The sequence below is a fragment of the Enhydra lutris genome, unplaced genomic scaffold (genome assembly GCF_002288905.1).
Source record: "Enhydra lutris kenyoni isolate GAN:26980312 unplaced genomic scaffold, ASM228890v2 scaffoldscaffold15, whole genome shotgun sequence".
Classification (NCBI taxonomy): Eukaryota; Metazoa; Chordata; class Mammalia; order Carnivora; family Mustelidae; genus Enhydra; species Enhydra lutris.
This window is the reverse complement of record NW_019154099.1, coordinates 46,447,074-46,471,564: the sequence shown is the minus strand read 5'-3', so window position 1 is coordinate 46,471,564 and position 24,491 is coordinate 46,447,074. Positions and strand designations below refer to the sequence as shown.

Genomic DNA, 24,491 nt, shown 5'->3' with positions numbered 1-24,491 from the left:
TGTTAAAAGGCCATTAGAACCTTAAGGTAACAGACCTGGAAGGCTATGAAAGCCACGGAGCAATTTGCTGTTTGTGTGACTAGTATCAGCCCAGCTACTTCCTTTTCAAGGGCTGAAAACAGCTTCTGTCATGAGCCGTGAAAATCAATTCCACGGTAACCCAGCTGAAATGTGGCTGAAGGTGGCACACCTCTGGGCTGGCGCTACACAGCAGAGCCTCCTTCTGGGCATCCCTGGAACCTTCCAGAAGCCCCGGACAGCGGCTCCCTGGCCAAGCCTGGGAGGGAGGGAAGGAGCAGCACGGGATTTCCGGGAACCTTCAGGCTCATCTCTTAGGACCCTGATTCTCTCTGATGCTTAATTAGGTTAAAATCGGAACCGTCACCCTGAATGAAGACGGCTTTAGGAAATGTGTAGCGGGGGAAAGCCTGCTCTGGCTGATTTGTATTCCATCTTTCTCTCCTTCCTGATTATAGTAGTTGGGAGTGAGGCTCATTTTCCCCAAATAATACTGTTTCAAAGCCTTTCAGAACATAGAGCATTTGTAAACTTTTTTTCAAATACAAGGTCATAACTTTTGAAAATAAGTATTTCGGAGGTAGAACAATGGTTTGTCAAGAGTTGTACTTCACAAACTCATGGCTAAAAAGGTTAAAATTCACTTTAAATTGTGTTACAGGTTTTTCAGCTACAGGAAATTGTCATGCCACTTATAAAATGCAACCTTAGTTACCACCTAGAATTAAGATCATTGCAATCTACATTTTTATATATACTCAACTCCCACTTTGTTAAGCCGAAAACCTTTCTATAATTTCCTGAGCATATTCAGGATAAGGATAAACTACCACTCTTAAATCATAGCAATCAGCTTACATTTATGCATGGAACTTCCCATAATATTACTTACCTTTACATCAATAATCCAGGCTGAGAAACTGATTCAAAATTAATTTGTCAAATTAATATAACAACAAAATGAAAAAGTATAATCTTATGGGTTTTTTTGTTTTGAATCTCTGATGCACCTGACTTGCTGTTGTTTCAACTGGAATTTTAGTGTGATTATACATATTATCTTGACTAAAGTGAAAAAAATGGATTTATATAATTTTTATGTCTACTGTACAAAACACATCATGCAGATCTCTGATTTTAAGAAATCCTCCAGTTGCTTTTTTTTTTTTAAAGAGGGGAAGGTAGTATTTGAAAAGAGATTATCAATAATTTTGTTGTTGATGACATAAGATTTGCCATTTGTAACCTATTTTATATTCAGTTGAAACTGACCTTTTATGAGAGCCATGTGGTAATATAAGTGAAATGAATATATTCTTTATTGCAGACATATAAAAAGACTGGCCTAAGCTTTTAACATAGTACTTGACCTCCTGATGTCTAAATACCCCCAAGTCTATTAAAGAATATTAAATAAGATACCACATAATCAAATGAGTAGTAAAAGCACAATAGAAGGCTTTCACACATTAGCACTTTATAATGTAAAAATAACAGTAAAGTGTGTTACCTAAGTTCAAAGTAAATACATAGCTGGAGGAGAAGTTGTAACAGATCACTTAGGAATGTCCAGGAATCCTATATTTCCAAATTATTAATATGTCAGAATTACAAATTATTAATTTCCAAATCGAGTTCCCAGTATGTCCATGATCACTGAAACTCTTCCAAAAACATGTGTTAAACCTCTTGCTGTAAATAAAGGAAAAATATGTCAACAACTTCACATTTTAGTATTGTTTACGTTTTAAAAACTCCCAGTCATTGGGATTTGGAAGAAAATAGGATAAGCAAAGAGCTAGAGTATGCTTACAGTATTTTCTAACTTTTCCAGGAAAAAGGTAAGGCCTGTCACTTTAAAAATATCTGTAATATCTAAAAGCACAGTGGCTTTTTTCAAGTTCATTTCAAAAGCGCTGTTGACTTTGAGCTGTGCTGACCCATTAAGAAAATACAAATTGAAAATTACTCATCTTTGGGGCGCCTGGGTGGCTCAGTGGGTTAAGCCTCTGCCTTCGGCTCAGGTCACGATCCCAGGGTCTTGGGATTGAGCCCCACGTCGTCGGGCTCTCTGCTCAGCAGGGAGCCTGCTTCCTCCTATCTCTCTGCCTGCCTCTCTGCCTACTTGTGATCTCTGTCAAATAAATAAATAAAATCTTTAAAAAAAAATTATTCATCTTTTTAAAAAAGAAGACTTCCAAGTGTTTTCTTCACATAGAAAATATTTGCCTCAACCCACTGCGGAGGAAACACCTCTGGTTCCCCGAAATTCAGCTGAGGCTCAGTGGCCCTTGCTAATCTCCACTGTCCTAGGGGCACGAAGAGAGGAAGTCAATTTCTCAAAAAATCCAAGAACTGTAATAAGGAGCAAACACACTAGCAGATCAAGCCTACAGAATACAGGTGTGCATGCCTTGAATGTATTATGCTACATCTTTAACTAAAAGTGTACGAAATGAAGACTGGCCAGCTCTAAATGTAGTCTCCTTGCATAAGAGTCTGGAGGTCAGGGAAACAATGGCTAGATCTGCACTGGGGAGGCTCCTGGAGGAAAAACAGCTGGGGTGGGGAAGGGGAGATGGAATTACTCTTCACCAGAAATGTTCTAAATAGGAAGCGCCCCCCAAAAAACAAGTCATGTTCCCAAAGGAAGCCTGCCATATTAACAGAGAATAATGGGGATCTTGTAGATCTTATAGTAAAAGAAACAGAAAACATTTCCCAGTTTCATTTAGAGCCTTGCTGAAGTTCTCTCCCAGTCATGCCTCTGTGCGCTTGCCGCTGACTTGGGTCCCTTTCCTTCCACACAGAGGCACCTGTGGCTTGAACGGATCCAATCACTCTCTTTCCCTTAGTCCCCCTAGTGGCCAAAGTAAGCATTTGAAACAGGACGGAGGCGATAGGGGAGGAGGAGGAGGAGGGTGCAATTTGAAATAGAGGCACTTTATCAGTTAGGATTCTTACCTATGATCAAGATGAGAAATAACAGGAATCATTGCCCGAATTTGACTGTCTACCCTAACAAAAAAAAAACTGTATTTAAAATCACAGTCAATGCACTCAGAATTTGGCTCCCAGAGACTCAAGAGATGGTCCCTGGACCAAGGGCATCAGGGTCACCTAAGAACTTGTTTAAAAAAATGCAAATTACAGACCCCACCCAAGAAGGACTAAATCAGAACCTTTGCGGGTGGGGCCCAGGCGTTGCTGTTTAACAAACCCTCCAGTAATCCTGATGCAGGATCAGGTTTCCAGTTTATGAAGTTAGCTTTAGCTAACGGGTTCCCTTCCCTGGATGCACATCAAAAATACTTGGGAAAACTGAAAAAGAAAGGAAGGGAAGAGGGGAGAGAGGAGGAAAGGAAAAAGAGTGCCCTGTCTCAGACCAATTAAATCGGAATTTTTTAAAGATGGAACCCACGTTAAATCGGAATATTTAAAGATGGAACCCACGTATAAGTATTGTATTTTAATATCTCACATGACTCCCGGATAGCCCTGGCTCTTTCCAACACAGAAAAGCCAATGGGTAAATTTTCAGGAATTTCATAAGCTGGCTGTTAAACTGTTAGTAGCTTGAAATCTGTCATGGTGGGAACATTTCTAAACCACAGAAAAAACTGGCAAATGCCACAGATCAGGTCTCCCCACACCCTACCCTCCTGAAGGCTATTTGCTAAACATGTGTCAGCTCACCTCTGGCCAGAGTTGAGAAACAGTGGACTTAATGAGCAAGGTTGACAACTACCTCATTAATTCGGACAATCTGGGTAGTCACTCTCAGTTTCTCTATTACCCTTCAATTCCCAGGGATCCTTATGAAGATTACCAAGCAATGCAGTTACCACATATTTAAGGAAGGAAGACATCAGCCCCTTTCTGAGGGAGTAATCATGCCTAGTCCGTCAACAGCCATGGCCCTTTTCCTTTTTCTTTGGGACATGAGTACAGGAAGCAATTCTGGAAGGAGAGAGTGGCTAAATCCACCAAGGGGCTTCTGACAGTCTGTCTCATCAATGAGAAGGCACACATGGTTAGAAAGAGCCCCACTGTGTGCCTCTGGGCATCATAATGTGGCTTTGACTCTTAGTACTCCAGCAGCCATCTTGCTTCCATAATGGCGCTCCCTGGTAGAATAAGGACAGCAGAGAAAAGAAGATGGAGAGAATCTGGGACACAGCTGATAGTATGAACATCCCACTTTCTCAATCGTAAAACTGTTCTGGGACACAACTTAGGTGAAACGATGCCTTTCCCTGTGTGGGTATGCCACCCAATGCAGGATTTTCTATGACCAGCTGCCAGAAGTATCTTAAATGACACAGACGATTTCAGGCAAGAGTTTCAACGGCTTGTCTTCTTGAAACACTTTTTCTTGGAACTTCTAAGTAGCAGGAGTAAAGCTTTTTCTTACCTTTTTTTTTTTTTTTTTAATGTTTCTTTTCTGATGACCTCATTCACCCCTCTTCTCACCACTTAACCTCATATTAGCCCTTGGCATCTCATGCTTTAGTATCTAAATCAGCCTCCTGCCTATCCCCCTTCCATCCCCCTGGGACTTTAATGATCTATTCCATCTTGATTACAGTGCTTGACTCATCTAAAACAACACTTTCATCTTGTCACTTGACTGCCAAGAACCTAGGATGGTGACCTACTTCCTGCCACATAAAACCAAGGGTTTTCAAGATCCATCAAAAATACAACCCACCCTATTTGTTCAATATTATGTCTCACAGATTCTTAATTCATCTCTTTCTGTAGTATCCTCCACATGTGCTACTTTGCTTACGAATTTAACCCCACCCCAAATGCCTCCTTCTTTCATGGCTCTTTGTCAAATGCTACCCATCAGCCAATGTTCCCCTGATGGTTAATTTTATATGTCAACTTGACCTGCCTAAGGGATATCCAGATAGCTGGTATACCCACGTAATCTGTGGGTGTGTCTGTGAGGATGTTTCTGGAAGAGATTAGCGTTTGATTTAGTAGCAGGAGTGACCAGTGTCAGGGAACACCATCCAATCTATCCAGACCCAAAGAGAACAAAAATGTGGAAGAACAACAAATTCTTTTTTTAGCTTGCACATCTATCTTTTCCTACAATGGGACATGAGAGCTCGTTCTCCAGACTCAGACTCTGAGACTTATATCAGTACTGTACCCTGCCTAAGGCCTTCAGCATCTACTTTACTGGGTCTGCAGCTTGCATATTGTAGGTCATGGGGCTTCTCAGCCTCCATCCAGAGCCAATTCCTAGAATAAATCTCCTAATATATATATCTATATCTATACATCCTACTTCTTTGGTTTCATTAGAGAACCCTGAATAATACAGCCCCAATTAAATTTTACCGCTTCCTCTCAGCAAGGTAAAAGCAAGTCTTCATTTTGTGATTCCTATCATTACAACCAGTAACGTATTATTTGGTACTTAAGCCAAGGACACAGCATTGCTTAACTACCAGGGAGTGAAGTAACAATTTAATTCATTCTTCATCTTGGTAAAAAATTTAAGTTTTGGGGTTTTGTTTAGTTTTGTTTTTATGCTGCCACAGGACAAAAAAACTTTGACTGACGTTTCAAAACCGCACAGCTGATTATGTATATTTTGGTAAGTCTTTACTTTCCGAGAGTTAACATCTCACTGTGCCCTATCTGGGAAATCCCTTTCTTTCAGCCACATTGATACTCTTAACAATGCCATGCTGGTTTTATGATGTTGAGTTTCGTCTGCACTAAAAAGCACATATAAACTATGTCAGCCATTTACATGGCCTTGTAAACTCAATGAATGCTTCTGGCATGTTTGTTTCTCTCCCTTGGTCTCTCCCTCTCTTTCACATACATAGACGCTGGGTCATGGTCCTTGTCCATCACATGGTAGATATTCAATGATTCACCTTTGCCTGACTTGTGGCCTGTTGCTTGTATCAATTTTACCTTCTAAATATTCCTTTTTTTTTTTTAAAGATTGTATTTATTTATTTGACAGACAGAGATCACAAGTAGGCAGAGAGGCAGGCAGAGAGAGAGGGAAGCAGGCTCCCCGCTGAGCAGAGAGCCTGATGCAGGACTCAATCCCAGGACCCTGGGATCATGACCTGAGCTGAAGGCAGAGGCTTTAACCCACTGAGCCCCCCAGGCGCCCCTAAATATTTTTCTTTAACTGAAGTACAGTTGACCTACAATATTATATTAGTTTCAGGTGCACAACACAGTGATCTGACCTTTGTGTACAGTGCAAAATGATCAGCTCAGTAAGTCTAGTTACCATCCATCACCATAAAAGTTAATAAAATATTCTTGACTGCTTTCTCCATGCACTATATTACATCCCCATGATTTATTTTATAATGTACGTTTGTACTGCTCGATCCCCTTTACCTACCCACCCACCCACCCAACAACCCTCCTCCCTGGCGCCAACTACCAATCTGTCATTCACATCTATGAATCTGGGTTCTGTTTGGTTTGTTCATTTTGGTTTTTAGATGCTGCAGGTAAGTGACTCCTATGGGATTTGGTATTTGTCTTTCTTGTAGCTCCTAAATGTATCCTGCTTTCTACTTAATTCCATTTCCAGTCACCACTCTAGGTCAAGCTAACATCTCCTCCTGTTGCTGTATCTGCTTCCACTGCCCTGCAATCCATTCTCTCCAGAGCCACCAAAGTAACATTTCAAATCAAGTCTAATCCTGACTGGAACACTTCTTTTTTTTTTTTTTTTTTTTTTTTATTTAACAGAGAGAGAGAGAGAGATTACAAGTAGGCAGAGCAGCAGGCAGAGAGGGGAGGAAGCAGGCTCCCTGCCAAGCAGAGAGCCCAACGCCGGGCTCCATCCCAGGACCCCGAGATCATGACCTGAGCCGAGGGCAGAGGCTTAACCCACTGAGCCACCCAGGTGCCCCTGGAACACTTCTTCATAGCAGCTCACTGTCATAGGCTGAAGGCCAAGGTCTCTGCAGTGAGCTCCAGGGATTTCAGGGCTGATGAAGGCAAGAGACAGGACCGGGAGGGGAGGGGACAGCAGGACTCGGAGAGCTTTGTTTAGGTGAAATCTGACAGGCTTGCCGCATGGGAGGGGAAGGCCCTCCTAGCTGGGGGCCTGGCAGACATAACAGAGGAGCCAGGACCAGAAGGGAACCCCCAGGAGTGGAGAGGGGAACTAAGTAGCTAGGCAATGCTGCTCAGCCACAGGGTGGAGAGCACAGCAACTTGGGAGTTCTTTTTAGGTCCCCGATTCATCCCATAAATGACTAGCAGGACTTATGCAGTTTTGCAGGATACACAAGAGACAGGCTCTAAATGGTTAAAAGTGTATTTTCTACGGGCTGTGTTTAAAACAACCGGTTGTGTAAACACTTGAGTTTAGCGCCACAGGTTTAGAGCTAAGGGTCCACACTTGCAGTGAATAGGTAACCTGCATTGGGCCATGATGCATGGGTCATCTTTGGACAGTGTATGAACCTGGCCCACAGGCTCTCCCATACTCTCACAGGCTTTCCATCCACTGCTATTTTACCCAGGTTCTAAAAGTCCTCTCATGCTTTCAGGGTCTTCTAACGACATAGGTACTAACTATGCTCTCATGCTCCAGAGCCCATGGTCCATTGCTCTTCCTCAAGGAACCATTCCCAGATGCTGTGATTAGATCAGATGCTCTGCTCAATGCTTTCATGGAGTCAGGTACCTCATGCTTGCTTTAATCTCAGCCATTCCTTGCAAATGAGGCCCTTCATTTCTACTTCCCTTCTAGGATTAAAATCCACTAAGGCCCTATACACTGCACCTAGCAAAGTAAATTACACATAGAAGGTATATAAGAAATATTTATTGGATGAATGAAAAAAAAAACCTAAAGGAAGTAGAGAATGAGTTATAAAAATAAATGAGTAACCTGGTTAATGTCTAAACATGGAATCAAATTCCTATTTTTCTTTGGTACATTTGTTTGAAAAATATTTTTCATCCAAGGTTATTAAGAACTCTTAAATATTTCCATTCAGGATTATTAGAATTTTTTAAACCTTTACCCAAGACTTACTGCTATGAAACCTTTTATTTACAAATATGGCATCCCAGGGAGACAATTATACTTTCAAACAGGATCATGTAAATAACTTAAAACTGAATAATTTTGAAGAAGCTTATGAAACTACTTTAAGTAGAATTATGTGCCAGGTAAAGAATTTAATAGAGCAGAATCTGGTCTGCAAAGAGATATATGCACCAAGTTTAAAAAAATATTCAGTATTCTGTTTAAACTGTCACTACCATTGGCCTTGCTAGAAGTCTTTTGAAAGATGTGAATTGGAGGGGGGGGAATGGTAAAAAACAATCTTAAATGTGTTACTTTGGTAGGCCTAAAATATAAGATTAAGCTAATAAACGATTTTATCAGCAATTCCCTCACAACAATTTCTATCCTAAACTCATAGGTCTATACAAATCTGGTGACTAAATAGTAGGTCATTTGGTTTAAAAGGATTCAATAATTTTGTATTTTGTAAGTGTTCATAAAACTTACCCATAATTATAAGAGAACATTAGTCAGGCTCTTACATAAATTATGATACAATGTTGATACTCTAATACTTAAAGGACATAATGCTGTATATTTTAAATCACGTTTGATAGCAGCCTACATTTCTACTCACCAGCAATTACCATGTGGTACAGTTAAAAGAGGTGAGTTTTATGTCAAAAAGTATATCAGTCAACTCAAATGAACTCTTGTTCTCAATGATGACATATTATCCGCTAATTAAATCAGCTAAGATAGCTTTGTTTGCAAGGATCATTCTAAAATTAATTTCCAAATCAAGAGTATAACAAGTGGCACTCCTAATAGCCCAGATTTTAGATTGCTCTGATACCTGGAATGAATGTGATTCTTTTGGAAATCTAGTGACCCGACAAATTATTTTAAAACATTGAAGTTTTGCTAACTCATTTATACCTCTCCCTCTGTTCTTCAAAAGGATTTTAAAGACATCAGCTAACTGAGGAGAGGGCAAAGAAATCAGAAATCTACGAAGCAGACAGTTAAATGTAACTTAAATAATTTATTTCAAAGTAGGGTATTTAACATGTCTATAAAAGAGTAAAGTTTACCCAACACAGCTTTTCTGTTTACGTTAATGTGACAATTGAAAAAAAAAAATTGTGTTAATGGCAAATGTATTAAATAAGTTAGTTTGCTGGGGGAACAGAGGGAGGACAGTTTCCCTGGGAAACCCACCAAAGAAAGAAAAAGACTGTTGGACAAAGATCAGGCAAAATGAAGCATTACTGAAATTTGAAAGCAATAAAGAAGGACTGACAAAAGTCACTAGTATATCAGCAGAGTATAAGAGAATATTTTTGTAATTTGATTTTGGGATAGATTTTTAGAATCATTGACATACTCTAAATTCATATCCAAGAGATGGGAAAGAGTTTAAGGCTGTAATATCCACCTGTAGCCCAGCTCTCAAAACACCTGAGACATAAAAAGGGACAAATACTGAGAAAACAATTATATTTTTTCCTAATCTATGAAAATAAACTTCCTTCCTCCCTCTACCCTTATGATAACTTCCTATAGCAAGCTTTGTTGCACTAACCCATTATTCGTGTAGGCCTGGTATACTGAAAAATACTAATACATATTCTTTAGTTTCCACCTTTATATAGCTACAGAGATACAATTTTTAAAAATCAGGAAAACACATAGATAGATGAACAATTTAGTGATGGTAGCATGGCTGGTTCCTGAGAACACAAATTTCAAATTCAAAGTGATTTTGAAAAAATTGTAGATGTTGCAAGTAGATAGAAAAATATTCAGCACAAACTGTGAGGGAATACATACGGTGATTGATAATACCAGGTTATGTACCTAGTAGATGAAGAAAGAATTGATTTTGCACGCATTCATTCAACAAATACAGAATGGCAGGGGGCAGGATTAAGTCTAGGACTCAGGTACCTGGAGTCAGAATGCCCGAATTGGAATTCTAGCTTCGCCACTTTCTTGCTGAGTCATCCCTGGGCAAGTTAATCATTCCAGCCCCTCTGCTGCTCAGTTTTTTCATCTATAAAATGGGGATTATGATGATATCTACAAAATTATTAAAAGGCATCAATAAGACATTGTCTAATGTTTTAGAAGCAGGTAATGTTTTTAAGCAGGTGCTGGGCACGTAGTAATTTGCAAATAAGGGATTGTTAACTACAACTGCATTAGATAACTGATGAAAAAAAGCGGGCATGGAAGCCAATAAGTCACCACTAGTCAGCTCCAAGGAGTTATAATTAATGGCTCCAAGAAAGCTCAAGGCGTAGAGGCTCAGTAAGCATAAAACAGCACTCTCTGAATTGCCTAGTCTTTCAAGTAGATACTCTTTTCAGTTGTTGAGCTCTCTTCTAAGTTTAGAGCCATCAAAATGAGTTGGGTTGGAAAATGAGATAATATTATGGATGCTCAAAGAAAAGACTAGAAGGTTTCATACCTACCTTTGGTCAAAATAACATTCCTAACAGAGAACTTGATGATCCACTGCTCAATGTCTTCCCAGAAGACAGAAGAAAATATGCAAGCAAACTGGGAAGGCTTTGGGCTAGTTATCTGGAAACATTTCGGTACCACAAGAATTACTAAGTACTAGAATGGATGGCTGAGAGAGGCTTATGGGTCTTCTTTGGAGGTCCTTCAAACAAGGACGGATAGTCTATCTGATCTGCCTAGGATGGCTTAAGATCAGGATTGAGTGAAGATTAATGGCGCAACCTGCCCCTTAAAGGCCTCCCAAGCACTCTCTGAGAGTGTAACTTTATATATTACCCATCACAGCCCCTCATCTATTGAGTTTGAAGAACTCCCTTTTATCCTAGAATAGAAAAGGGCAACACTATTTCACAATTGTGAGTTCTGAGTAAAACTTTAATAATGTAATGATGAAACATAATGTCCTTATTACTTCTCAGTTATTTTACCAGGCAAGCTACCTGCAAATATCTTTCAATTAGAAACAGCCCGCATGAATCTAAATTATGAACAGCAGTTCCTTTAAATTCATGTTCCCTGGCAGAAAAATGGCATATGTCATTTCTCAAGCAAACCATTAAAAATCCAAACAACACAAAGGATGAAAAGGGAGTTTAAAGAAAAGATAGCCACCATATACCAGATAATGAAATGCAAATAGTCTCAGGAACTAGGGAAGAGCAAAAGAGTGTTTTCATTTAATAATAGGACAGATTTCCTAAGTAATTATTCCAACAATGTGTAGCATTGAGTAGTTCACTTTTTAAAAAATTGCATACATATACATACATATATAGGAATGTGTGTGTATATACATATATACGTGTATATATATATATATATATATATATTTAGTATACAATTATCTTTTACTTCATTTGCTTCCCTATCAGATGTGCATCTGACCCCGCAATGACCTGTATCTTGATCATTTCCACCAGCATCAAAGCACACCAGGGTTGACAAAGTCAACAGTGCCCTTAGTCCTAGAAAGTGACTTAAACAAGCGCCCATGTTTTAGAACTTAACAGCTAATTAGGAAACACTGTAATTGTCAAGAGGTGGAGGGGAAAGGGGGGGAAAAAAACAACCTGTAGTTAAAAATCAAATAAAGGATTTATTTTAACCGCTGGAAATGTTTTCAGTAAAGTAAATGATGAGTACAGAAACTATTTACACTGAAAACCTTTATTTTGATATTAAGGAGATTTGCATCACACTAAAGATGAAGTGTAGCCTCCTGGAGTTCCCATAATCCACTAAAGAGTACTGAAGCAATTTAAAATTACTTAACTATTTTCTTCTCTGAGATATCATATCTGAAATCATGCTGGGAAATATCTGTGTTTAAAAGATACAATTTGAAACAGCCCAGATTACAGGAGGAAAAGTTCCTAGAAGAAGAGAGCCATACTATAAAACCTTTTAAAAGTTGAATTCCCTGAGATTTGGGGAGGAGAAAAAAGCAAAGCTGATCCTTATCAATTAATTAAAAAGAATGAAATAACAGTAGACAAAGGGGGAGGAGAGTTAAGAAACTTAAGGAGCAGTGGGGGCAGTAGCTCTCTATTCACTAACAAATTAAGGAGTTCTGGAAAAGGGAGAAGAAGTGATAGGGGTAGAAAAGTGGTCTTATAATTCACCACAGGTTCCGCCTCCGACTCACCAGAGACCGGCTACGTCTGGCTCAGAATTGGGAAAAGGCTCCCTGTATATCATGCTCGGCGGGGTGACCGTGTGTATGGGCTTTTTTTTTTTTCCAGTGCCTAAATTTCTATAAATGTGTTCATTTCGGTATAAGTAAAAACCTACACTTGTGGAGTTTGTAGCTCAACCGTAATAAAACAGCGATTGCATTACATATCGAAACTGTGATGTTTTAAGATACAGCTGCAAAAAGGTTTTCACTCGGCGGCCAGCTCTTTGGCGAAATGCAGAGAGGCTGGTGGAAATGCAGCGTTTTGATTTGACCATCGGAGGTCACCGAGGACTCCAACGGCCGGGTTTGAGCAGCACGAGCCCTCGCAGCATCTCCCGGCCTCCCGGTGCCTCGCTCGGCAGTGCTCGCAGTGCTCGCTCGCAGCCACAGGATTATCTCTCCCGACACGTTCCATTCACAGAGCCCCCAGAGAAGCTCCCCCTCGGTTGGAGCTAAGAGCCGGAAAACGCGCCCCCGGGCTGCTGCGCAAGTTGCCAGAGACCGAGTGCTACCCACACGCTGGCGCCGAGAAAGGGGGTGGGGGGCTCTCGAGCTCTCGGGGCCGGAATGCTAGTGGCCCGGCACGCGGGGTCCGGGGACCCCGGGACAAACCCAGCCGTGAGCCACCCGCTTCAGTCGGCGCAGCTTCTGAGCGCAGGCGGGCGGGCGAGATCGCGCTCAGGTCCCGGCTCCGCGCCGGCGGCCGGGGGTGTCCCCCGAACCGCGAGTGACCAACCGCAATCGGGGAAGCACTTGAGGGCCCGTAACGCGAAAGCCCGCCCCAAGCCCGAAACTGGCAGCCGGTGAACTCCCCAAACCAGCCCGGAACTGCCGACATCCGGAGGCCGGGTCCCCCACCCCACCCCCAAGGCGGGGGTCCCCCCCGTCCCAGGCGCCGGGCGCTCTGCCTCCCGGAAGGACCCAGAGAGCGGAGCGGAGCGAGCTGCGAGGGGAGCCCTCCGCGTCTCTCCACCGCCCCCGCCGGCGCGAGGGCGGGAGTGGGGAAGGCGCCACTCAGACTGTGGCGCTAGGCAAACTGTGGCCGCAGTTCTTCCAAGTTTGCCTGAGCGGGAGGCGCGGGGTGGGCGCCCCGCTGGGCGACCTGCCCTCGCGCCGCGGCCGCCCCCCGGGTGTCCCGGGCTCCCCAGCCCGCCGGGTCCGAGCCCACAGCGAAGGGCGCGCACGGGCGCCGGAGCGGAGGGAGGGCAGGCGGGAGGGAAGGAGGGCGCTCCCGCGTGTGCACACAATGAGGCAGCGGAGACGCACACCTTCCCCGCGGGAGCAGCCGCCCGAGCATCCGCCGGCGTCCGGGAGAGCCAGCCCTGGCAGAAAGTGAACACCAACAACTCAGCAACAGGGGGGCGAAGGAGGGCGCCCAGCCGCCCGGGGGACTTGCGGCCGCCCAGGGCTGCAGCCTGCCGGGCCGCGCGCCCGCGCTTACCTGCGATCTCCTGGTAGGGAATGTCCGCCAGGCTGAATCCCTTGGCACCGTACGCCTGGCGGACCTCACCGCAGCTCCGAGCCTTCACCTCCGCCCCGGCCGGGAGGGACAGCAGCAGCCCGGAGAGGGAAAGAATCACAGCCCCGATCCAAGAAGGCATGGTGCAGCGTGCAAATCCAGCTCGGTAAACCCCAGGGCCCGTGCGCTCTTCCCCTTGCCCCTCGAGCCGAAAGCCCGCCAGAGCCCGCGGCGCGCTCCTTGCCTCTGCCCAGCGTCACCCCCTTCTGCCAGCCGAGGGGACGAGCAGCGCAGCCCTCTGGACTGCGCTCAGCAAACTTTTATAAGCCAAATGGAGGATGGCAAGCCAACCAGGGCTGGCTGGGAAAGCAGCCGCCTCGCTCCTCTAGTTCCCCAGACCGGGAGCGGTGCAATAAAAACGAGCGAGCGGAGGCAAAGAAATGTTTAAAAAGCCACCATGGGGGTTCAGAGCTGCGATCCGACTTCCGAGCCGCAGAATCGTAGAGCGCTGCGAGCTCGGCTCGCCCGAGTGTGCGGCGAAGGTGGGAACGCGCGCCGGCTCTCCCGGAGAGGGAGGTGGACCGGCGAGCGCGAGTGTGTGTGCGCGCGTGTGTGTCGGGGCGAGCGCGGGTTCTTGGGGGCGCGTGTGCGTGGAGGTATGTGTTGGGGATAAACGGGATCCAGGGCAAACCTCGGCTTCACACAAGCTGAGGAAGCCTGTGAGAGTCCTCCTGAAATAGGAAGAGAGAAATCCCGGAGACAGACACTGGAGGCTAGAGGGAAGGAGAAAGGAGGGGAGAGAAACGTGCTACACTGAGCACAGCCGAAATTCAGAGGCAGAGTCGAAGGCAAAACCTGGACTGGATCTCTCGCGACTGGGTAGAAGAAGAAGGGAGAAAAGGAAGCGGTTCTGCGTTCTCACTCCCTTCACATCCTTCAGACCGATCCGAAACGTTCCCTTTAATGACTCAAGTAAGTAATCTAGAAAGACAAAGTCTTTGAAGTTAGTAACATATGTGGTATGAGACTATGCTTTTGTGGACCTAAAGGACCAAGCAATTCCAATTGTTGCTCTAAATAGGGGAAACAATTTGTGACCTACTGAAACACAAAGCCCGCGTAGAAATAAATATGTGGGGAACCCCTGACTTTCAGAGCACAATCATCGCTGTAATTAATGGTCTCATTTCTGTTTGGCTTTGTTTTTTTTTTTAATTTTCGAAAGACAGTTTGTGCACGCGGGCACCAGTCGTTTTTTGTTTTTTGTTTTTTTTTATTATATGTTTTAATTTTTGGCTTGGGACTCATAAATTTCACCCTTTTTAACTTCAAATATTACAAAATCTTGTATCAGAAATCCTTAGGCTTAAATTCTAGTGTGTGGAGGAACAAGAAAGCTAAGGAGAAGAAACACAACAAGGAAGCAATGGGAAAATGAGAGACCAGGTGTCAGTGGGTTGCATGAAGGAAGATAGTGGAGAGCCAGGAGAGTGACTTCTTCCTTGGCTCTCCCCAGTCTCACACACTGGGCTTAACATTCTCTTCCAAGTTAACAGAATTCTCAGCTGGGGAATCTATTCACTTTCTTCCCATCTTACACTCAAGTTTTGTGAAATGGAATAAAAATGAAAATTCAGGGTAGACTAATCTCTTATTGACTTTCTTATGCTAATGAACTCTAAGCAGAAACTGGTGTGCAGACCCAAAGCTTCTGCAACTACTAAGATAGTTAAAACCAAAAAAAAAGAAAAAAAGAAGAAGAAGAAGAAGAAGAAGAAGATGCTGCTTACTCACTTCTGCGCCCAAATGTGTTTAGGCCACCACTCAAAAATTACTATAGGGTAATATCCAGTTGTATGGGGTGCCCTTATAAAGCCACACATGCTGATGTTTTTCTGATGATGGCTGTTAATGACCAGAATGACTCATGAAATTTAAGTCATTCTGTTTGTTATCATCACATGTTAGGTACATCTCCTACCTCTTTTGATCAATTCTTCCACTCTTACTCCACTGAAAAGAGGCCCAAGTATAAGATCCAACCTCGTTAACCCATGGAAATGCTTAAAAACATAAAGCTGACTTGCTTGCAAACTGACTTTCTCTTCTTCAAAACTCCATAGCTAAACATTTCTTTCTAAAAACAACAGTCACATACACATTTTTCTCTCCAAATTTTCACATAGTTTTTATCTTCATGATATCGTGCTGTCTGACCTTAAGTCACTGAACTCGTTTTCCTCAAAGTCTGAAATCACGATGAGAACAAAATCTATTCTTTGTGGAAAAGGATAAGATGGGTATGATTAGAAATTGCTGTGACAAAGTCATTATTTCTATGATATTTGACACGACTTCATTTAAACTTCTGTTTCTGTCATCGCCGAGTGATAGGCATTGATCACTCCTGAGGAGGGGATAAATACACACGTAACCTACCCTATCATCTCCTACTGGGACTCGTTTAACTTGACCCTGACCCTAGTAGTATATAGTAGATAATGCAATAAAAAGGATGTTGGAGGTAAAGGAAGAATGAGTAAAAACATAGTATAAGTGGTTTAAATTATTTAAAAATCAATAAATCATCAAATATTTAATGAGCATTCAATGCAGCTATACAGAACTAGGTTATTTTACGTAGTTCCTACACTTATAAAATGACCTTGACAGTTATGGCAAGGCTAGGATATGGAAAGAATTATAACTTAATCAAGCATAAATAAAGTACTTTAATGCCTTCAAGGAGGGTGGAACAATGCAGAGTAGGTCCGTGAACTCCACTCTGACCAAAGAATTAAGTAACTTACCTTACTGATCCTCTCAACCCCTATTTGGCCCACTTGTTGGGTAATTCAGCACTGTTTGAAATGGTGTAAGAGGGGCAAAGTCAAACTCTCCAGCTAAGGGCAACAGCACAGCCTACATGAGGTATTGGAAGGAACACCAAACGACATGCAAGTTCATAGAAGAGACTAGAAAGAAGAGAGCTCATATTAAGGAGACATCATTCAGTTTAGATAGAAAAAAAAGTTTGGCCAAAGGACTCAAACTCTAGCAGTCATGTTTATATTGTAGGTAATAGGAAAAAAGGTTAGGACATTGAATAAAAATAAACCAAAGGAAACAAGCACATGGAAGCAAGAGAAAGGTAAGAGAAACACATAGAGTTCTGCTATCATGGTAAAGGTTTCAAGAGATTGCTACCAGAATAGGAGGATAGTGAGTAGAAAGAAGGTGAAGGTAAATTTTGCAGAAAAGATTCGCATGATTTGGTCTTTGGTTCAAGACACACACACACATGCAGAATAATTATGAAGACTTATTTTAAAAATGTGAGTCTCCCTGGGGAAATATGATATATTTATTAGGACAGTGAGATTCTTGTGTATACACCATTTTTACATCCCAGTTGTTTTTCAAAACCCCTTCTGGGCATAAGATGAATGGAATCTCAGAGAATTTGAGTTGCAGAGGGAAGAAGACTAAGTCTTAAGGAGCAGCCATAGTTAATAGGCAAGCAGAGCAGCCCATGATCTACTTCATGGTCAAGGGCTTTCTTCCTACCCTAAGTCTGATTGTATCTGGGGGCATTGTGCCAGGGCATTTCACCAAGGGGTAAATCACGTTTGGCCTGAGCATGGCGGTCCTTTCCCTTTTCTATTAAACAATGCAAGAGTGGGCCTAAGATCCATTTCTGGCCTATGAGAGGTAAGGAAATTTCTGATGGACGTTATTTTTCCTGGTTAAAGGCAAAAACTATAGAAGCAGAAAGGTCTTTTTATCTCAACTTCCTGCCTTGTTAGAGCTACTTAAACATCTGGTGGCTAGGAGACAAGACACTCCTCACAGGCAAAGAACAGAGGATGGAAAGAACCTAGATTTTTGACTTCCTGTTTGACCCACCAAACCAACCCTTGGACCCCAGCCTTTGGACTTCCTGTTAAATAATTCACAAATATCTTTGTAGTTTCTGTCACTGTCAGGTGGTTATTCCGCTATTTACAAATGAAAGCAATAGAAATGTATAGAGCAAACTAAAGGGAGAATGAGAGAAGCGAAGGCAAGAGATGGGATTAGTTGTAAAAGAGAAGAAAATTAGGTAGTGCTATGGTGTCTGAGTTAGGAGGTTTTCAGTTATAAAGTGTATCACAGTAGACATCAAGAACAAGGAAGGCAGAGAAAATGGTCCTTGGATAATGATGAAGAGACTTACTGGAAACTTCAACAGAAACATTTTAATAAAATAGTGGGGCGGATGCCAGACTGTATGGAATTATATATGAAGTGGATGGATAGAATATGGAAAAATCAAGGTATAACTAATGACACTGAGGTAGCTCCATGTGGAAGAGGGGAAAGGGTAGTCAGGAAATGCTTTCCAGAAGAAGCTTCTAAGACTACAAGGAAGGAAGAGGCACTAGACCTAGAAAGAGATTGAAAGTCTCTATGTTATTATTTGTTAGTTGATTTTAAACCGTTCTCTTTTTTATCTGCATTCTGTAAGTTTTCTTACAGAAGAAATGTAAGTTCTTTTTTATGATGAGAGACATTATTTTAAAATAAGTATGTCACACTTTCACCAAATGCAAATAACATTTGTGGTCATGTTATATAAAATAGAGGGGTCTTACCATTATCTCATGTATGTAAAACAAATGACTGTTAATACTTTTCTCAGTAAGATAACAACCTTGTGCTATGAAAGTTTTCATTGTTAATTTTTCAAAGAGTTGAATTTAAAAAAAGACACAATTACAGAATTGCTATTCTTTTGTTCAGTTATACCAATGCATGAATGAGAAACAGCATGAATTTTAAGGTGTGTTTTTTTTTTCCCCTTTGTGTATTTAGATCAAGCAGGACAAATAAGTTCAAATGAAATCTCATGAAAACAAGGGAATGGTTTTCAAGTGTCTATTCCACATCTTAGCTTGGCACAAATCAAAATCACTTAGTTAACCTGCCTCTTGAAAAACAGAGCTTATAATGAAAAAGCTGTCAGAAATTTAACAACCGTAGCTCTGCCTGGTGCCTGGATGATGGGGAGGTTGCTGAGTTACAGGGAAAGAAAAGGTAAACTTGGGTGAATAATGACAAAAATGGTGGTGAAAATAATATTTTATTTTTCTTACCAAGGTTTATACCTAACCAAAATGTAATAGTCCATTTAACATTTATTGAGCCTTAATAGTATACCTAGTATTAATATAAACCAATTAAAATTATATCTTTAGGGCAATGAGGACCACTGGGTTATTAATGCTCTTGGGGAAAGCCAAACACCAAACCCAGAGGGACAACAGATTCTTCTTGTCTTCCAATATTCTTCTAATGTAAAGCCAGAGCTCTTTGGCTTCAGTGGAGGGAATTGTGTGATGTGTTTAATCAGATTTTTCCCTAATAGTGATGTCAGAGTTTAACCAAAAGAACTGAAAGGGCTCTAATTATTTAATTATACGTAGTTTCCATATATGCTGGAAGATTCATATATTCTTAAGCACTACCCATGTTTATTTGAAACATTCCTGACAATCATGAAATCTATAAATACAAAATATATTAAGGCATTATGATGATTTAAAATGCTATTTTTAATTTTTTATATTATTCATAATCGAAGAATCTACTCTCCACTGATGCTAAGTGAAATTCATGCCTAGAAATACATCTTAGGTCATAAAGTACATTTAAATAATCAAGTAACAAAATATTTACTTTCAAAAATTGGTGTTAAGACCACGTTCTGCCTTGGAACAATCTCAGCAAATGTAATACTGGTTAAGCACCATTTTATACCATCATTAGAAAAGCTTATTGTGCATAAGGAAGAGAGTTTCATTTTGACTTTATGGCCCACAATATTAATAGATGCTTTCAATAATGTCATTATTTAAAGCTCACGTGTTTTTGAAGTATTTCCAAATGAGATATGTAAATGTAAAAGAGTGACACAAATGAAAATCTCATTGCAGATTAATAAACTTGCATTTTTGTAGTTCATAAAAGAAGATCATTTAACCTTGTCTTACTTGTTATAAATCCTGATATTAATGTTATGAGAGATGATTCCAGAGCTAGGCAGTAATTTGGCATACCTAGATTATTGGAACCATACATCTTGGCAGTTCCTTCTCTAGTTCTTTGCTTTTGTGAAAGATGAATGGAGCTTTGCATAGTTTTCGGATCATCTGGTACCATAAACAATGACCTTCCTTTTTTTTTCTTTTTTTAAGTTTTTATTTTAATTCCAGTTAGTTGACACAGTATTACATTGGTTTCAGGTGTACAACATGGTAATCCAACACTCGCATACATCACTGGGTGCTCATCACAAGGGCACTCCTTAATCCCCATCACCTGTTTCACCCAACCCTCCATCCTCTTACACTCTGGTAACAATGGGCAACAATGACCTTCCTTAAGGCAAGTGGAAGACAACACAGATAATAGGACAGGGAAGAGCTCTTCACATGTTGCTGATTTTCATCAGTGGAATAAACTCTATTTATTATAATGATTTCTCAGCTTTTAAAAGCATTAGGTTAATTAACTATTATTAGTTATTCCAACATCGAAGAAGCAGTATGACAGGCTTGGTTTGGGGGGAAAAAACTGATGACGAACCCATAAAATGTTGCTGTTATTAAGTACTTTACTACATACAGATATCTGCTTTTTAAACAATGTCTACAGAATTTCAGCTTAGAAGGACTCTACTCTGAAGGAACAGTAAGATAATTTTCTGATTGAGCTCTTTTCTTAACTTAAAGCCTCCACAAAGAGGGTCAAAACAAAACAAAAGTTGCTTAGAAAAATAAGCTACAAAATTGTTTGATTAGAATCAGAAGAGGGGTGCCTGGGTGGCTCAGTGCGTTAAGCCTCTGCTTTCAGCTCAGGTTATGATACCAGGGTCCTGGGATCAAGCCCCGCATCGGGCTCTCTGCTCAGCAGGGAGCCTGCTTCCCCCTCTCTCTGCCTACTGCTCTGCCTGCTTGTGATTTCTCTATCAAATAAATAAATAAAATCTTAAAAAAAAAAAGAATTAGAAGAAATCCAGGATCATACTGTGATGTGAAATGGCATTTAATAACAGGAGGTGATCTGAATATTCCATAATTCAATAATAAATATATTCAAAGTTTTTAATTTGGGGAGTTATCTAATAACTCCAAAATACAATGATTAAATCCATTTAATTTTATTATAAGTTAGCATAGGTATTGGCAAGAGAAAAAAGGAAATGAAAATTTTAAATGGATTCTGTTTTATCTACTGATTCCTATAAGACAATAAAACTTCTTTGTTGAGGGTTATATCTTAAAGCAGCATTGTTTTTGTCTGTGGAAAGCTGATGAAGGGGTTAGGGGCAATGTTCTTGAGGACAGACTGACCATTGGCTACTGTGACAAAGATCCCAGTTAAAAACTATATAGAAACTCTTGGTCATAAGAAGGAGGAGGTAGGAGAAAACAGCCAGGTTGTACTAAAATATAACTACAAAGAAAAACTCAAAGTCCTAATGGAACTTTGTAAACAGGCCTACTGGAGCCAGATAAATAGTAACATACAGATAACTTCATTGATACATTTTACTTTCTCCTTTGTCAAAGATTAGGATCATGTTATGAAGAGGCCAAAAAAAAAAAATTTACTGATTATTTCAGAGTGAATATCGTCCCTTAAACCAGTTACAAGGATAATGTTTTCAGTAATAATTCATGCTTATGTAGCTTTTCAAACTCCACCATTCACCTTCATGGTTGGAATGAATGTACATGGATGCAGAGGTACAAAGAGAATTTGCCTTCTCCACTTAGCCATTACTGTGAATAATAAGTACTAGAATTTAGCAATAAAATGTGCTTCCTACTAAGCCAGGAAAATAATTTCTCAATGTGCCCAGACAAATCCTGTAACATATTTTCTATCAGTGCTAGTATTTCCATTGAGTTTTATGCATAAGTGGGGTTTTTTTTAGTTTATTTTCCTGAAAGCATTCACAAATGTACTCTCATCTCCCATACAGAACAAAGTTTCCTAAGCTCTCTAAGACTACACTACACAAAAATTGTGTCACATTTTAGAAGATCAGCAAACGCTAAGGAAAAGAGTAATAAATCTTTCAGTTTACATCTTGCATAACAAATACAAACTAGCAATAATTTTTAGATCTGTGGTTAAGAAAATAGCACTGATCTGGATCTATGTCCTTCATTGGTAACTCAAAATATAACCAAACTTAATTCCACTGAATTTTATGAAACATTTATGGCTTTATGATTTATGAAACATCCTAAATCATAGGATTTATGAAACATCCTCCATTCTTTATCAGTTACCAAAAAAGTAGAATATATATAATTTCATATAAAACATCATTTTTTTACTTGAAAAAAAATGTTATTTGTCTTCCTAGTCTGAATTCACTTACAATCATTTCTAACACTTTGCCTCTATATTAACTTCGCACATTTTATTACATTTCAGGGGGAAATAATTAAATGTGATTGAGTAAACCTAGTGTGTTTTTTTAGTTCCTTGGAGAAGAGAAAAAATCTGAGCTTGGAAGTTGGAAGTTCCATCTACTAACGATCTGTTTCCAGGGCTGTGTCTGGGACAAGCAGAGGCGCTGGGAGCAATGCGCCCTCAGTTTTCTCCCGATGTTCATTTGCAATCATAGCCAATCAATGTTAAGGACATTACTAAGCAATCCAGTGCTGTTTGCTTTTAATTGGTAAACTATCTTCCAAAAATAACATCTTTGGGCTTCACAACACCCTAGTCATAGAGCCATTAAAGAATGAATGTCTTTACTGTGTTGGAGGACCTCTATGAATAATGAATAGGGCTCTATTTTTCCTGGGAAACAAACATGTACCAGCATGTTCGTGGTAATGAACAGCATTGTGAGTGTGCACAGCCTAGGACACTACCTCTGCTCTGACTGCTACCTTAATTTAAGCAGATAACTGCTTTTAAGACCTCACGGAGCGTCAACCGGCCTCATTTTAAACGTTCAACGTGCTGCCTGGTTTGTATGTTGCTTTGCAACTTTAAAATGATGATTTAGTACAAAAATTGAAGAGATGAGAGATCGTGTTACAGTCTCCAAGGTGCAGGACTGGCTTACCCAAATCTGAGAGGCAAAGAAAAGAACATTTGAACACAGTATTGAAGAAACTAGAATTTTATCTTTGTTTTAAACTTCATGAAAACATACTTGAATCATGATTCTCCTGAGCACACACAAAAGGTTGTCTTGTGTTGTCTAAAGTGTAACTAAATTTAGATATTTGTGCAAGAGATAGTTCACAAAATAAGTAATGAAAAGTAAGATTTTAAAATGATAATGTTCTTGGAATGTGTTTAAAACTATTTGGTTTTTCCTTTAGAAAGATCATGAAAGGGCTTAATGTATTTTGTAAATTACTTCCATAATGATTTCGCTTACAAAGAATATAATTTGCTAGTCTATTTTCATAATGAATGAGAGCTTAATGAATCACACATACTTCACCATTCAACAGAAATATGGGGCATCACAGCACTGAACTGAAATATTCATTATAAGAAGTCTTTGGACTTGAGCAGGAAGAGTTTTAAAGGTGTTTTTTCTTTTTTTCTGAATTTTTGGGTAAAGCATGTTCCTGTTCAAGTTGACTTAAAGGATTAGTTAACCATCATACAAAATTATTGTTCACGGCAATTGCTAGCAATTCAAATGGACATTTTTTTATTTGTGTGATGGCTTCAAATTTTCACAGGCCACAAACTCCGGTGTAAGGAACGGAACTACCTTTGGCTTCCTATAATAGAACTTAGTTTCTGTTTTAAGTCTCTCTTCTACTCAGCAGCAGAAAAGTTGATTTTGCCAATTTAAAGTAAATGTAGTCACCTAAGCATTATTTCAGACAGACCTCCCTCCCCAGGGAGGGTTCTTTTTGCCCACGTGGAGATGGTGAGACGTTTGGGCATGGGTGACAACAGATCACCTAGTTGTTGGTCAGGGTTATTTTCTAGGACAGCATTATCTGAGATAAATAGATCCTTTTTCAGTCCCTGGATGACATAGTCCACAGTATATCCAAGCAATGCTATCCGTCTTCTCACCTAGAATCCTGCCCGTGGGTGTGAACTAACAGTAGTGATAGCTTTTTTCCCTCAACTTTTCTCTGTCCTTTGTTGCCCAAAGGAGTTGGGCTGCCCTCTGGCACCATTCAGCAGTTGCCTCAGTCTACCCCTGCATCCTTTCCGTATACTCCCATTCCATTGTAGCACAAGGGACATCAAAGAGAATACATATTACATTACATATACATATTACAGTGTCTCCAGATACAAGAGTGCAAATGCACAACTCCCCCACTCTGGGGATCCTGATCCTATTAGGGCTCAGCCCACACAGAGGACACAGGGAATCTACAATGTCTATTAGCTTTCTGTCTGCCCCCTCACCCAGCGCTCTTATCAGAATGGGAGGAGAAAATGGCTTTTGCTTCACGTATGTTGCGTTTATTCTAATTTACTGCTTATGGCCTCTACAACAGGGCTTCTTTTCCCTTTAGAACTTAGAAGGAAAGTTCTTCTTTCACATACAACAACTCAAGCAGTTGTTGAGTTGTATGTGAATCCCTTGAGTTGACTTGTGAATCACAGCCTGAGGAGGCTCTTAGTGCCCCCAGAAGGGGAAAGGGAGCGACTATTCTGTAAACTCTAATCAGCCCCAATCATGGCCCCAGTATGATTCTACAGGCTCAAGGACTTCAGCTACTTGGAACATC

The 24,491-nt window shown here is 40.7% G+C and overlaps 1 protein-coding gene across 1 annotated transcript in view; it reads right to left on the bottom strand.

Annotated features, from left to right (window-relative positions):
- LOC111146965 (glypican 6) overlaps positions 1-13,849 on the bottom strand; it is a 1,144,597-nt gene extending 1,130,748 nt beyond the window's left edge. The window contains exon 1 of the mRNA XM_022502741.1: positions 13,690-13,849. Coding sequence (XP_022358449.1) covers positions 13,690-13,849 — 160 coding nt within the window. The remainder of the gene's footprint in view (positions 1-13,689) is intronic.
- Positions 13,850-24,491: the final 10,642 nt, after the last annotated feature.